Genomic DNA, 16,925 nt, shown 5'->3' with positions numbered 1-16,925 from the left:
GCCTTGAAAACCTCTTGCCATTGCTTTCTGCTATTCTTGCCCCTTCCATTGTTGTCCAACGCCATTGGGTGGGTTCCAACCCCTTGCCGGTAGTGGCCAACCCCCACTATGACACCTTTGAAATGCTTCCGGCAAACGGAACCTCTAAGTAAATTCAACGACTTTATTTAGGTTTTCACTTTTGCCATTATGTACAGTAGTAGTATATATATAAGCACCTACCATCAAATTAAAAAATGCGTGTCTTTGAGACTCCACTAGCCTAGGCCTAGGGAGGGACTCGGGAGTCAGGATTTCATTCACACGAACATATTCCATTTGTCCCTCAACCATTGGCCCTAACGAGTTGTCTTGGGCATTTGCCACCATGTTCAAATTTTCAGAGAAGGACGTAGAAAGGGTTTAAGCAAGAAGAATGGCCGATCCGTCATCTTCTTCGCGCAGTGATGGCAGAGACCTTGTTTTGCTTGCACGAGGCCCAGCCTGGGGCCTTCCCACAGCCTGCCCATTCTGCTTGCCCTCCTACATTTACTTGAAGCTTGCTCGGCTCGACTTCTCCATCACTTACAATAACGTCTCACCTGACGCAGGTAACGTCAACCCTTTGCCTATCTGTTAATCTTGAGGAGACCATGGTGTTTCTGGCTTTTCTGGAATCTGTGTTCTGTATGTGAAGCGGCTGGCTACCTTATGACAGTGTCGTCATCGACATAAAAAAACTTCTAGGGGTTTATGGTGTTGAACATTATATGGGCTATTACAAGTTTTGTTACTCAATCTATTTTCTTGCTTTGGCTACTTAAAATTCGAGCTTCAGGTTTAGCAGATATTGCTATGCGCTTGTGTTGCAGATTACTTGCCAGCTGTGGAGTATGGAGATTTGGTTGGATATTCAACTCAGAGTGGGGGCATCATAGGGTTTCTAGAAAGGCAAGGAATTGCAAATCTTGATGCAGGCCTTTTAGATAATGAAGTAGCTCTTATGCGGTCTCTCAGTGCAATGATCTGGATGCATCTTCACTCCATGCTGCTGTGTGAACTTTGGGACCTTGACAATGTGAAAGTTGCTCGACAAATTTACTTCGCGTCGTTGCCATGGCCTCTAAGCAAGATTTTGTACTGGAAGCAGCAAGTATGTATGTGGAATCATCTTGGCCTGAGGAAAGACAACATTGCGCTGATGAACCAAGAGGTAGAATTTCTTGTATTTTGGTACAAGTACCAGCCAGATCACTTGCTGATGAATTGTGTGAATACAGTTATTGCACATTAAATGCTGTTGGGGCGCAGCTCCTTAGTTGTCTACTGTATCGTTTGCGGGAGATTTTCATGATTGGTCTTTTCTTTCCCCAATTTGTAGATGGAGGTGAAGGCAACCCAAGCGTATGACACTCTTTCTACTTTGCTTGGTGACCAGAAGTTTTTCTTGAGTTCAGGGTAAGTAAATTTTAAACTATGTGTGTTTTACAAGTGCAAGGGAGGACTAGTTGGACTGCGTGCACATTGCGCCCAACAGCTTTCACTCCATAATCTAAGAGCAAGTTACGGCTTTGACTCCAACTTTTGTGTGTGCTTTTCTTTGTGCAAGGAATTTGCAGGCCATCAAGCTTGGACGCCTTGTTTCTTAGCCATGCTTTGTTCGTCATGAAGGCTCCTTTGGTAAGCAAGAGTAACGTCTCTTTATTTTGCATGTTCAATGTAGAAAAATCTGAAGGTTGAAACAACAGATTGTGGAAGCTGAAGAATTTATGCGCCTGCATCTTGTGTGACTTGGAGGCTTTAGCAAACCACTAATCTCCCCCTTAGTCTGTGTGTCTCGGAGGTTTGAACGATCATTAATGATGGTTATCAACCGATCAAATCATCACATTGGGATGCTGCTTTTGGTCAGTAATAAAATGCATGGGGTGTGGAGATTTGAGATGCACGTTCGTGGTTCAACTAAGGGTATTGAAAACCCAGCTAAGAGTTTGCTTTGCATCTCTATTGCTTTACAAAAGTCAGTGCACAGACCTTTACATGAACGTATGTGCTGATATGTGTGTCTGAGTGGTGTATATGTGTGAGCATATACCTACATTTACCTTTATTTGGCACTTTATGAGGTTACGGAGGAGGATGCTGTAGCATTTAGGAAATAGAGTATGCCATAGAGAAAGTCATATTGTCTTGTGGATGATGACCATGAGTCTAGAACTTGCACTTTCCTCTAAACTGAAATCTGGGCCTTTCATTTAGGTGTATGCTAGTTGTGTTTTGTGGACATGCAAAGTTCAAGTTGAAGTTTTGGGTCCAAGTGTCTATATTTTGTTAATTCTTATTAGGTTAAGTTGTGCGCATACCCTATCAGCTACTTTTGGTGTCATTAATTCTTTTTGTAAACGCTTAGTATAGTACAAAATTTTGTTTAAGTCTGAGCCTACTTTGCATCTTTAAAGTTTAGAGCCATGACACAAACTTAAAACATACAGCTTTGTATTTATGTATGCTCATGAGTGCCATGTGTGTGAGGATATATTGCTACCTAGTTCTGTACTCACCATGGGGAACTGATGATGTTAGTGGAAATGCTGTAGTATTTAATCAATAGGATGCATGGTTGAGGGGATGGTTTTATCATTGTTTGGATCACTGTTGAAGTCTTAGGTGAATCAGGGCTCTCTTTGTAACTGGCTTGGACACCCAAGCAAAAATCAATAGCAGCACATGGGAAACTTGAACAAACTGAACAGTGAACTGAAAAGAAAGAAGAGTCGTTATGAAGCGGCAGAGTTCCACTTCCAGATGCATTGGTCCTAGAGTTTGGGGCCCCTTTTGGTACATAGAGTGCTACCGTCGGAGGGAGAGACTTTGTAACCAGCAACTATGCAATGATCTGCAGGTCCCTCCCTCAAGGCACCCTTTTATAGATACATAGGGTCCCCTAAACTGGGCCCCCTCAAAAGCATGAGGTTGCTAAAACCAAAGGCCCCAAAAGTTGTCAAAGTGGGTCTAAATCATGTGTAGGGTGCCAGGTGCAGTGGAAGTGTTTAAGGATTTAGCTTGGAACTAGTACTCCACACAAACACAAGGTTACTTCACTTGAAAAGAGAAATTGAATTGAACACAATAAAGGAGAGAGAGACAGAGAGAGAGAGAAAAGAGAGATGACACTTTATGTTAGGTCCTAACCTCTCTCAAGGGCCTCCTTGCTCTGTTGCTAGAGCAAGAACTTGCTTTATTTACTTGCACAATGCTTTACAATGATCAAATGCTGAGATGTAGAGGGAATTGATGGTAGATGCTTGGTACTGTTGTGAGAGTGAGCAGCGGAGAGTGTGAGAGCCATGCGCGCCGAAAATGTTGGAGGGAGAGAGCGAAAACGCTAGATGCACAAATGCTCTCAATAACACAATGAACAATTACAAGACCCTAAGCATTGCTTTTATAGAACGTTGGGTTGAGGTAGGGCAAAAATGTGTAATTGGTGCAAAAAACATAAAAGCCCGAAAATGGCTAAAAATGTGTGTGCACCTTCCGGAATCTTCTCCATGCTTCTAGAAACTTCTAGAATCTCCTTGATACTTATAGAACTTCTAGAATCTTCTAGATCCTTATAGATTCTTCTAGAGCCTTCTAGCGATGATGTAGGCGATGATGCAGGCAACGACTGACTCTCAAGCATCCATGACAATACAATTGTATCAGATCATCATTTTGGTCAATTCTTCCAAATTTATTCATTGAGGATTCGTAAGGTGGATAGTTCTTGAATTTCCCCAGAAATCGCCGTGTGGTTCTTCCTTGAGTGATGCGGTCTTTATGAGCAAGTATTTGTTCTAGGATTAAAATCTCTTCTACTACCGGTTGAGTGTCATCCAAAGGTTCCGTAGGCAAATGTCACAAACTGTTGATGTGTCAAGTCACTGAAGAACAGAGCCAACCTTCAGATCACGGCCGAGGGGCCTAAACCCTAAGAAGAACAAGCAACATCAGAAGAAGAAGTCCTACCAACTTATGGGACCCTGTCCGATGGGACCCAAGTGACATAAAGGAATCAAAATAAAGCAAGACCCACAAAAAAAAAAAGACACTTGTGCATGAACTGATGACGTGGTAACAGTATGGACGCTCCGGAAATTGCGCTGACATGCTGACGTGGCAGCTTGTACGGAATTTCTTCGATTTATGCTGTTGACGTGACAGTTGTACGGATTTCCATAATTCACGCTGGCAGCTTTTGGGCATCTGCTTTTGGACTAGATGCTTTTGAGTTTGGAGGCTTTTCATGTAAACTGCTTCTCATAGGCCAAGGGCCTTTAAATATGTGCAGAGGGCTCAGTCTCTGGCACGCTTCAGGGAGAAGGTGCAGAACGTGAGTGTTGGCATTGTACTAAGTTCAAGTAATATAAAGAAATACTGAAAGGGCGTCAAGGTTTGGGGCCAATTCTCTCTGGGGTGGAATTCCGCCACTCCGTGTCGCGTGTGCTCTCTCTCTCTCTCTCTCTCTTTCAATTCAGTTGTTATTGAAGTGCTAAAAGTTTGTTCAGTCTGTTTCTTTTCTATAGGCACGTGGTGCCCATCTTGTGACAGCAAATCTCCCTTGAATGGCTTAAGGAGGCTTATATGGAAAGCATTATGGATCTTCAAGTGTGATGGTAACTTGAGTTGAAATGAAATGTCGTTTATGCGATGAATGACATTGAATGGTCTATATTACCTGCTAGGTAATATGGTCCATATTACCTGCCAACATTTCCACAAATTGTTACTTCTTTCCTTGCTTGAGTGTGTGCTACGTAGCACGAATGATGGTTCCAAAAAGAGAGAGAGAGAGAGAGAGAGAGAGAGAGAGAGAGAGAGAGAGAGAGAGAGAGAGAGAGAGAGAGAGAGAGAGAGAGAAATGAAATGAAATGAAATGTTATATTAACGTCTTCAAAAGGCCAAAATGACCTATGAGACCAATCAGTTACAAAATAGTGAATCTAATACCATGTCTGGGTACAAAAGAACTAGAAAAGAACTAGAAGTGGAACAAAATACTACTACTACTACTACAATCTAAAACTACGTGGGTGTAGCAGCTGATACAATAGGTACCCGGTAAACTGGATGTAACAGTGTGTGAAACAAAGATGGAAGAAATGGTGAGGATCCATCCTCATCTGCACTCTGGATGTCGAGAGAGTATGGCTCGAATCTTCTGTTGTAGTCTCCGTCGATGCTGTGTAGCTCCTCTCCTCAGTCGCGGTCGTCTGTATCTCTGTAGCTCCAATGCTCGGTCGATGAGAGTGCCAGTAGTGGTCGAATGAGTGTGGGACGAGCTCTGCAGTGGTGGCTGCTCCTCTGGCTGTCCCATATCTAGTGAAAAGAAATCTGTAACGTGTCTCTGGGACTGCCTCTCTCTAGCTCTCCCCAGTAAAGTGTCTCTATACCTGTGTAACTCAAGTAGATATAGTCCAAGACATCTCTGATCCTCATAACTCATGACCCTAGATAGAGGACCAAAACCCTCTCTGAATAAGCAGTGGAAACGCCCCCGTATCTCATAGAACACTGTGCAATGACATATGTAGTGCAACTCTGTCTCTGGCTCTCTCTGGCATAATCGGCATATCCTGCTGTCTGCTGGTATCCCTCTGAATCTACCAGTCTCAATCTCGAGCTGATGTGAGGATGTGCGTATCTGACCAATGGCACAACGCAAACCATGAGACATATGTGTGTCCATGTAGCTGGGTCGAATCACAAACCCATCTCCTGTGAGGTGGAGAAGATGCTCTCTATAGAAAGCCATCTTTGTGCTCAACTCCTGAGGCGGCTCTATCCATGTCCTCCTGGTGTCGAGCTGGGTCAGGTCCTGACGAATGAGTCTAGTGATCTCCACCCGTGTAAGAGACAACGAGGGTGCCTGAAGAGAATACTGGAAAGGGGGCAACCTGTCCATGGTGAAGCCATGCGTCTGAAACCATGAAGTCATCTGTGCATGCCAGCATGAAGTGTCCCCCTGTAGAGCTAACTGTTTGGAAGACTCAAGGGCCAGTCTAGCATATCTGTCTCTAGTAGTATCCCATAGGCTGTGCACAAAGGACACTGATCTGGTAAGCGCCTCAATCTCCATGGGGGGGGCAGCTAGCTCTGCTCGAATGATCGCGTGAGGTACGGAGGCCTTGGCTCTAATCAATCGGGAGATCATAGATACCAAGGGCCTCTCCATACGTCTCCAACCATCCTGGCCTACAGAAGGTCCCCATACCTGTACCCCATACATCATAGCTGAGGCTACTAAAGTATCAAAGAGCCATAACTTTGTCCGAGGTTCCTGGAACTGAACCTGCGAACACATCCTCTCCAAGCCTCCCAAGGCCGCATAAGCTCTGGTCAGTCTAGTCTCTGCTGCTCTCCCCAAAGAAAACCTCGGCCCAGTGAAGACTATCCCAAGGTAAGTGTATGCATCTGTATACTCCACAATCTCTTGACCATACGTGAAGGTCGGTGCCGATCTCCTGATCCACTGCGGTGTGGTGTTAAACACCATGACCTTGGTTTTACCAAGGTTTACAGACAATCCACTATCCTCTGCAAAACTGTGTAATGCATCCAACTGTCGCTGCATACCCTCTGGTGAGTCAGAGATCAAGACAATATCATCAGCATATAACAACAATGGGATCCACGTCCCTGCCAGCTGGGCACCTCTATCACCCTCTCTGTCAATGTAATCAGACACCTCATCAACATACATACCAAATAGAGTAGGAGACAATGGGCAACCCTGTTTCACCCCGATAGTGGAGTGAACTAAGTCAGATATCCCCTCTGGGGTGCGTACATGTCCCATCACTGATCTGTATAAAGCCATAATCCCCCAAATCAACACTGTGGGCACCCCCATCTCCTGCAGTCTGCGCATCAGTCGAGCTCTCGGTACCATGTCAAATGCTTTGCGGAAATCCACAAAGCTACAATAAATCCGTCTCCCATGTGACCTGCCCTCCTCAATGATAGCTCTGAGTGTCAGAATATGGTCAAGAGTGGAGAAACCCCTCCTGAAACCTGCCTGTCCCTTTGCCCGTACACCCTCACCCTCTGCCCAGTTACTCAACTGCTGCTCAATAATGGATGCATACAATCGTGCCAGTGTGTGTCCAACCATAATAGTGCGGTAATTTCCAGGCTCTGTAGGATCACCTGCCTTGAATATAGGCACAATAGTAGACAACCTCCAAGTCTCAGGTAATCCCTCACACATGGCACGATTGAACAACACTGCAAGAACCTCCATCAGCATATCCCTAGCATGTATAAAGTGCTCCGCTACTAGACCGTCATGATCGTAAGCCCTCCTGGTCCTCATCCTGTCAATGGCTCTCTTTACCATCTCAGTGGTAAAGAAGGTGCTCGTAGGTGGACATGGCTCTGTAGGATCTGGAAGGGGATCCTGCCCAGGAACCGTATATAACGATGTCGCATACTGGCCCCACACATCAGGAGAAGTAATCACTGGGGGAGGGGAGTGCTCATGGAAGAGTCGCCATGCCTCGCCTGAGTCTCTACTCAAGAACAACTGATACAAGTCTCGCTCCATCTGGGCCAGGTAAGCTCGTTTCTTCTTTCGCACAAGGCGCCGGAAAGCAATCCGCGATTGTCTGTAGGTGATGACTCCTAAATGAAGATCCCTCTGAAGCTGGACTCTCATCTCTCTGCACTCCTCATCATACCAACTATTCTGGGGCATGCTCCCAGAATGTCGCCTCCGATCCGGTTGAGTGTGTGGGTATGCCTCTGATGCTGCATCATGTAGTGTCTCAGTCAGTAAAGTAGTGCACTCCTCTACTGAGAGGCCTGGAGCAACTGTGCATAGACGATCCCAGATCGCCTCTGTATAAACTGAGTCAGTCTCTGGTGTAAATGTATAACGGGTGTGTGACCTGCCTCCTGATTTCTGGGCTGTACTAAACTGAAAAGATACGGACAGTGTCAAGAGAGCATGATCCACTGCTACGCCCACTGGTCTGGCTCCCACTGTGAAATCCTGAATACAAGGAATAAAGCTCGGCTGTGTCATAACATAGTCCACTGCACTGGCCCCATGTCTGTGTGGAAAGCATGTGAAGCCTGCTGCTCCAGGAAACCGCTGTAAGCCATTAAGTATGGCTAGCCCATGTGTAGTCGTCATCTCCGTGAGGTATCTCCCATACTCAGTCTGCTCTCTGTCATGTGAGCATCTGTCAAACCCCAGCTCACCCACATCCAACTCTCTAAGCATCTCATCTGAAGTGTCGTAGAAGACTGTCTGACAGTTGCCCGTTCGAGCATTGAAGTCTCCTAGGACTCTACTGACTCGAATGGGGAATTTCTCCGCGGTAACTCTTCAAAATGAAGCACAATTGGGGCTGATTTGATGCACCTTTGGATCCGTCTCAATGAGGGGTTGTTGATGGCCACCAAGGGGTAGATCCGGGGCTGATTCTCCCGATATGAGAAAAAACAAAGGCCGAAAGTTGGTTGCAAAAGCAGAGATTTGGCACGCAAAATGCGGCAAATCTGTCACAGGGAACATGGATCAGTTGATGGGCAGCGATTTGAGCACTCGATGCGGCGAGGGAATGGCCGGGAGAGAGGCTCATTGGTTGCCAAATGTCCAAGGGGCTGCAGATGGGGCAAGCGTTAGCAGATCCGGGACATCTCCGGCAAGGAAACTGGCTGAAAACTGAAAACGCTCGGTTGAACTGCTGGTCTGCGAGGATGCTCTCGTGCCGTAGGGGCCGATTTCCTAAACGCTGGGGCTGAAGTGTTTGCGTTGGCTCATTTGATGAAGAACGCTGGCTGATGGGTTCCTAATCAACATACAATGCATTGATCATGGGTTTGAATCCCATTTCCTCCCTTTTTTTTTTGAAGCCACTCCATAATAGAAAAGTCTTGTGTTGGCTGAATTGATTTGCCGATACCAGGGTCAAGCATACAATCACACAAGTTGTAAGTAACAGGTGCAACCAATGCCGAAGTAATCAAGAGGCTTTATTCAAAAAAAAGATGGAACGAGGTCTTAAAAGATGAGATACTGTTTATAGTGGATTTGTAGATGCCCAGTTGGGAAATTGTGTCAGGTCGGGAAAATGTGCAAATGTGCGCACATGGGAGTTTTCAGGCGACTCACTGTTTGGTGACCCATTTGATGAATCGACTGGATCGACACTTTCCTCTAACCTAGACCTACATGCTCGTCATGTCAGTAATAACATCTGTCAAAACACTCGTACAAACCATTTATGCAAGAGGGATTCAAAACTGGAAAACCTATCTATTGGACTTGTCTGGACATGGAGGTCGTGCAAACAGGCTCACAAAATTTATGGTACTAATCCTCCTAGGATTCTAGACACTCCTATCTAGAAATAGGTGCAAAATTTGCTCTGGAAGTCGAAGAAGCATGTCCACGTGGCACACAGAGCCATGTGTACGTGACAATACGGTTGAATGAGTTTAGGATACAACCGTTCTTTCCCTTTCTTTTTTCGTAGGCGTGTCTTCTTGAAAGGAAGTAATCCGTAACCAATTTTAATGTCTAGCTGTTTCCTATGTTTGCCAGTTGCTCACTTTTGCTTATCTTGGGACTTTTGTAAGGCTTCTTTGACATTTGAGTAGACAATGTCCAAGTCCAGCACAATTTTTTCAGTCTCAAAAATCTTATCTTTTGTGAGTAAAATTGGTGGGACTTTAGGAGTTCCTTCTAAGGGTGCTTTGCCAGTTGACGAATGTGTCGTGCTATTGTAGGCAAATTCAATGTGTGGCAAGTACTTCTCCCATAAGTGTTTTTGATCGGAAACATACTACTTGAGGAGGTCCAAGATTGTTGAATTAGCATTCTTGGATTGTCCATCTCGTGATGAGAATATCTTGTTAATGTTTTCGAAGAAAGCTCGCCAAAAGAGGCTTGTCATACACGGGTCTAGGTCGCTAACTATGGATTGCGGCATCCCATGAAGGCGAAAAATATGTTGCAAGAATAAGGTTGCCATCTGATCGGCTTTGATAGTTTTCTTGACGGGAATGAAGTGAGCTTGTTTGTTGAATCGGTCAATAATGCCATTACAACCAAACGATGTAGTGGGCAAGTCAAATATGAAATCCATTGCAATACTTTCCTGTGGCCGAGTAGGAAAGGGGAGAGGATGTAACAATCCACAGGCTTTCTGGCGGTAGCACTTGACTTTTGGTGCATATGAGGAATTCAGAAACATACTTCTTGACATCTTTGCGGAGAGTAGGCAAATAAAAGAAGATGTCAATGGCAAGATTTGTGGGGTGAATACCGCGATGCCTTGCATATGGTGGGGCATGGGATTCAAGCAAGATCTTGGGTTGAAGAGCACTGGCAATGGAAAGCTTTTGATGGTATAGAAGATATCCATCTTTCAACCTGTAGCATGGGACGGAGAATCTAGACATAAGTCTTTCGAAGGTATGGGCAAATTGGGGATTTGTGAAATACACAATTCTTTAGAGCATCAAGGTCTGGTGAGTTGCAATGCTAACGGAAGCGACATAAGGTCTTCATGAAAGTGCATCTGCTATTTTGTTATTTTTTCCTTTGACAGAGTTGATCTGAAAGTGGAATAGTGATAAGAAATGTGCCCATCTCATTTGCTTCTTGGAGATTTTGGTTTGATCCATAAAATAACGGAGGTTGTGATGGTGTGTTTCTACAACAAATTCTGCTCAAATGAGGTAATGTTTCCAAGATACTAGGGCATGGAGAACAACAAGTAATTCCTTCTCGTAGATGTTATCAAAGAGCTCTTCAGGTCCGAGGCGGTGACCCTCGTAGGCAACAACATGCCCATCTAGTTCAAGTGGTGCTCCCAAACTAGTGCCACATGCGGCGCACTTTATTACATTATATTTCTGTAAATCCGAAAGAACCAATGCGGGGTCGGTGGAGAGTTTGTCCTTTAATGTGTCGAAAGCCGTAGTTTCCATACTAGTCCATCTGAAGATAGCTCCTTTCTTGGTTAAGTCATGCAGTGGAGCAACAATAGATGCAAAGTGTGCAATTAATCGCCGATAATAAGAGGCAAGGACCAAGAAATTGCGAACCTCATGAACAGAGGTGAGGTGGGGCCATCCACGTATTGCCTTTACTTTCTCGTGATCCATTTGAACTCCTTCTGCTGATATGATGTGCCCGAGGTAGTGGATTTGTGTCATAAATTCACTTTTCTTCCCATTGATAACTAATTAGTGGTCGTGGAATTTTGCAAATACCATGGCGAGATGTTTGTGATGGTCGTCCTCAGTTTTGGAGAAGATAATCAAATTGTCGAGGAAAGTGCCCATGAATCCACAGTGCTTTTTGAAAATACGCTCTATCATGCAATTGAAGGTGGCGGGGACACGGGGACATTTGTCAATCCAAAAGGCATGACCAAAAATTCGTAGCACCTGAAAGTTCGGTCGGCTTAATGTGAATTTGATGGTAGCCACTCTTCATATCTATACGACTGAAGTAAGATGATCCCTAAAGTCAATCCAAAATATCATTGATACACGGAATAGCAAAACGATTGTTACTTGTGAGCTTGTTCAAGGCATGGTAATCAATACACATGCGCCACGAACCATCCTTTTTTTGTACTAACAGAATTGGGGAACAATAGGGTGAAGGGCTTGGTTGAATATATTCCTTGTTCAATAACTTGGTGGTCCGGCTGGAAATTTCATCTTGTTGTGCTTTATTGTGGCGGTAAGGTGCGCGAGGGGGAGGGGTAGGCCCAGGAATAAGTGGAATTTCATGATCTTCAAGGCGTTTTGGGGCAATACCCCAGGCGGGGGTTCTTCGAAAAAATTAGGGTTCTGCTATGAGAAGTGTAAACAACTTTGATCTTGAGAGGATAAAGGAAGAGATTCATGAGGAGAGTTGGAGTTTGCATAGATCATGTAAGCAAAAAGAGGTCTCTTGATTAATTTCTTGACATTAAGCAGATACAATGGGTACAAATTCGCCTCGAAATTTTACATCTAGTTTTATTTGTTACAACAAAGGTGGAGCCATACAAATAATACATCAACTTCTTCAAAGCATGGACTACGGTGTCAAGCTCTTTTCATACGTTGGATAACGCATTTCGGCGTGAGAAAGTTTCTAGCTTTCAACATGACATTCATCTTGATATAGTGTGTCACGAGGACCTGGCAGCTGTTAACTATGTCACGAGGACGTGGCAACTGCTAACTTTAGTTGTTGGTTTCTTTCCAATGGGTTTTGTTTTATTTTTGAGACCCTCTTTTTGAAGTAGCAAACGGTCGGACATTGTATGGCCAATGTGAACGGTAGTTTCACCCGCAGACGAGAAGTGGTCGGCACTGGGATTCGTATAGTAAGAGGATGTCTAGGCTCAGAGCAAGATCATATAGGTCCCCCCGTCGCACTTAGCAAGTTGGTGGATACTAGGAAATGAACTCAATAAAGGCATAAAGTCAAGGTGGGACTACCAGCAGAAAATATCCGAGAGCTGGGCCACATTGCATTTTTGGATGCGATCCCAATGAGGATAGATGGTCAGATGACCACAGGGAGCCCAACGGGATCATTTCCTAAAATTTAGGGAACTGCTATTTTGGGCTGTGAAATGTGTTCGCGTCATTACCTCCAGTATGGCTAGGGGAACACTTTACAACTTTGCCGCGAAGTCAACTGGGCGACCAGTTGGGAGATTTTTAGGCGGCAACCCCAAAACGGGCAAAAGCTTGTAAATGCGCCAAGTGTCACTTTTTCATGAATTTGCCTCATGCAGAAAAAAGGGCGCTGATTTTTAAGTTGGGAGAGGCTTCATTTGGGTTTTTGTCACAGGTTAAGAGCTATGGAGTGCTTTCTTTCCCTCCCATGTACAGCGTGGTGCTAGGAGTGATGCCTTACACACTACACACTGCTCTCTCTCTCTCTCCCCCCCTATGTGCAGTTATGTGATGCCCCACAAGAGGGCTCTTCATTTGACTGATGTACAACTGTGTGGGTTCATGCTTTTGTGCTGAGGCAAGAGCCTCCTTGAGCAGGAACATGGGTAGCTAGTTGCTATTCCAAAGCAGGCACCGGTGAGGGTCATAACCTCACCGTACAGGTGCAAATTCAGCGCTGTGTATGCGCAGAAAATTGACTGTTTTTCAGCCATACTGATGCCAGAACTCTTGGGAATCGTGCCCCACTGGCAGAGGACAGCTAGGGGACTGTTTGGGGCTGAAAACAGGGCAAAAACCAGTAAATACAGCGAGCTGAATTTATTGTTTTCGGGCAAGAATCAGAGGGTTTACGCCAGTGCAAGTGAGATCCAGCAGGGGAATTGATTCCGCGCAAGTTTTGGGGTTGTTATGTTGCCTAAATTTGGCCCAACGGTGTAGTATCTAGAGGGATACAGGTGAAGGATTCCTAGGACTCTACTTTGTAATTTGCCCTCTCTAAGAATAAAGAATTACCAAAAGGGGCGCCAATTTTGGGGCCTTCAGGTTGTCGGCGTCTGCTCGGGGCATTCTAGCTTTTGAGCCGTGTGTGTATTCAAGTGTTAATTCCCGTCATAGGTTTCCTTCGCACGTTCTCTCTGTGTGTGTTTAAAGTAAAGAATTTCGGGTGAAAGCCAACGTCTACCGCCCTATGGGCCGGTTTCATGGTTCCGTTGTCGGGACATCAATCACTTTTTCCTCAAAGAGTGAGCCTCGATTGTTTTGGGTAAAGACAAAGAGTGCAGGAACGCAGGATTACACTATGGCCGACAAAGGGAAGGGCATTATGAAGAGGGTTCCTCTTCGAAGGACAGGCGGGAGATTCCTATGGTCTTTGAGATTGGCGAGAGCTCACGGCCATGTCAATCTGTACCTCCTGTCAATGTGAATGTCCCTCCAATAGTACAGGGCTTTATGACTGGGCAACTTGAGGATGATGCGTTTAGGACTCAGTTAGTTGCCGCGGTGAATGTCTTTTCGCAGCTGGTGCAGAATCCAAGGTTTATGGAGTTCTTGCAAGCGCCACCAGTGCAATAGCAAAATAGGCAACCTACGCCGCGTATGGAGCTTGTTAAGGCTCAAGCCCAGGTACTTCATGCGGCTCAGGAGGATAGGGAACACTTGCATGTTGCGGAGTCGGGGGCTCCAAAACAGGTTCCTCCCGTCCTTGAACAGGTGGCTAGAACGCCTATTCCACAGGTTATGCCAGTTTAGCCCGCCACCTTTCAGAGCCAGCATGCTTTCTTGAATGGACAGGGAACTGGATACCAGGCTATGTACCTAGTTTTTCCACCACCCACGGTACATCCTTGGTATTTCGGGGGTGGATCAGTGTTCCAAAATATGGCTGGTTATGCGCTTGGAAGTCAGCCGTACATGCCAGGAACAATGTTTGGGGGTATGCAAGGCATGATGCCAAACCCCATGTATGGTAGTATCGGCATGCAACAGGCTTTTCAGAGCAACCACGGCAAGTTTGGGGTGCCACAGGGTCATTTTGGCATGGCTGTTTTTTTTGGACAGCAGCCAGATATTGCAAATGGCCAAGATGTGCCGATCATGCCTACTACAGTGCCCCATGTTGCAGACCATTCCTTATGACAACTTGGGGGCATTGGAGAAGCCAAAAGCTTACAAAGAAGGTGGTGCAGCTGTAAAGTTCAATACTTTAAGTGGTTTTGAGGATAAAGCAAAGGCTCTCACTTTCCTCCAGCAGTTTGATACAGCTTATGCAGGAGGGAATTTTACAGAGGCCTCGAAAGTCAGGAAAGCTGCCACTTTCTTAAAAGACAATGCGCTCACATGGTGGACGACATTGTTAATGCAAGGATAGGCACCCGCCACTTGGGTTTACTTCAAGTAAATGTTTGCATCTGCTTGGCTGTCAAATGAATTTGAAGCCGACGTAATAACAGATTGGCACCAGCTTACTTCAGCTTCATGCAAGAGCTTGTTGGAGTACAGTAGGAGGTTTTGTAAAGCGTTACTCTCAGTGATCTCCTACAGATTTGTGCCATTGACAAAGCAGATAGAGAAGTACTGTTGTGGGTTGCCTAAAGGGGTTCGTGATTATTGTACCAAGAACAGAGTGGCTACCCTCACTCAGCTTATGGAAGTTGCGAACACTGGTCTTGCAGCTCTTGCCTTGTTGAAAGGAGAGGACAGTGGGTTTCCGAGCAACGAGAAAGGAGGGCAGCAAAAGAAAAATTCAGCGAAGAAGCCCTTCGTAAAAACGGCTCCTGATGCGTCACAGGGGTCAGAAAAGGCCACCAAAGACAAGGATTCAGCCGGAACTTCTGGAGTGCAGGCAAAGAAACAGAAAAGGAAGCCTTTTGTGCGCAAGTCGCTCGAGGAAAAGAAGGTCCTAATGGCTGAAAACAAATGCTTTATATGCGAGCAGCTTGGTCACTTTGCTACCAATTGTCCACAAAGGAAAAGACCAGTTGACTCAGATAAAGAAGACCAGAAAGGCATGAAGCCTAAACCCACGGCAAGTTTGGTGCCAGACATGGTGGGTGACAGGCCTAGTACAGATGCCAGTGAGCTATGCAGGACATGGGGTAAAGTTATGGATCAGACGGCACTCATCTTCTTTGATCCAGGTGCCAAAGCCAATTTTCTCTCACCAGAATTAGTTATGAAGCTGGGCATCAGAGCTGAAGAGATGGGGTACACAGCGCAGGCAGGGTTTGCATGTCCTGGCCACTCAAAGTGTGTTACTTGCATTATTGGAAAGCTGCGTTTGCATATCCAGTCGTATGTGGACACAGAAGAGTTCTACATCATTCCGTTGGAAGGTTGTGACGCCTTGTTGGGGATCCCGTGGATGTTCCGAGTGCGTGGAGTCTTGGATGCCTACAACAAAAAGATCACTGTACAGCATAGGGGCAAAACTCACATCTTGGATGTAAAGCTTAAAGGAGTGTCAGTCACTATTGTATCTACTTCTGCTATCACTTCTGTAATAAAGAATCATCTTTCTGTGTACTTGATTTTTGCATGTGATGTCTCAAATAGTGATCAATCAAATTTATCTGTGTTAGATAAAGAAAGGTCAGCATTTTGGCAAAAGTTTAGTGACTGTGTTTCTGATTCATTACCGTCGCAATTGTTGCTAGAGAGACCTGAGGACCATCGTATAGATTTGGTGCCAGGGTGTAGCCCACCAAGTAGACCTCCCTATAGGGTTAGTGCGGCGCAGCAGAAAGAGATTATGGGCCAGGTTGAGGAGTTATTAGAGAAGGGGCTGATTCAGCCTAGTTCTTCACCCTTTTGCTCCCCAGTGCTCCTAGTGCAGAAGAAAGATGGCTCATGGCGCATGTGTATTGATTATCGTGCGTTGAATAAGAATACCATCAAGAATAGGTTTCCTATTCCTAGAATTGATGATATTCTCGATCGTTTAGAGGGTGCTGCAATTTTCAGTAAGATAGACCTTAAGAGTGGGTACCATCAGATTCGTATAAGGCCAGAGGATGTGCACAAGACTGCGTTTAGAACGACATTTGGTCTTTATGAGTTTCTAGTGATGCCGTTTGGGCTAACAAATGCTCCTGCCATGTTCAACAGAACGATGGACCGGATTTTCCGCTCACATCAACAGTTTGTTGGGACGTTCTTCGATGACATGATAGTGTATTCGAAGAATGAAGAGGAGCATAGGCGTCACTTGACCATTGTGTTCGAAGAGCTGCGCAGTCACAGGCTACTTGTCAATCCTAAGAAAAGTGAAGTCTTCTTGGAAGAGATCCACTTTCTTGGCCACATAGTCTCAAAGAATGGTGTCATGATGGATCAACGATTGAAGTTATTAAGACATGGCCAGACTTGAAGACTGTGCACGATGTCAGAAGCTTCTTGGGATTGTGTTCCTACTATAGAAGGTTTATCAGAAATTTTGCAGAGATAGCATCGCTTGTTCACGCATTGCAAAAGAAAGAGGTCAC

At 45.2% G+C, this 16,925-nt stretch overlaps 1 protein-coding gene across 1 annotated transcript in view; it reads left to right on the top strand.

The window, feature by feature from the left end:
* The first annotated feature begins 326 nt into the window (after positions 1-326).
* The window catches only part of LOC147427831 (metaxin-like protein), a 33,640-nt gene continuing 17,041 nt past the window's right edge, over positions 327-16,925 (top strand). Inside the window, exons 1-4 of the mRNA XM_086497541.1 lie at positions 327-590; positions 852-1,192; positions 1,361-1,437; positions 1,599-1,659. Coding sequence (XP_086353667.1) covers positions 416-590; positions 852-1,192; positions 1,361-1,437; positions 1,599-1,659 — 654 coding nt within the window. The 5' untranslated portion in view covers positions 327-415. The remainder of the gene's footprint in view (positions 591-851; positions 1,193-1,360; positions 1,438-1,598; positions 1,660-16,925) is intronic.

The sequence above is a fragment of the Adiantum capillus-veneris genome, chromosome 23 (genome assembly GCF_014529385.1).
Source record: "Adiantum capillus-veneris isolate H3 chromosome 23, ASM1452938v2, whole genome shotgun sequence".
Lineage (NCBI taxonomy): Eukaryota > Viridiplantae > Streptophyta > Polypodiopsida > Polypodiales > Pteridaceae > Adiantum > Adiantum capillus-veneris.
Note: the sequence above shows the minus strand (reverse complement) of the source record. Positions and strands in the feature narration are given on the sequence as shown.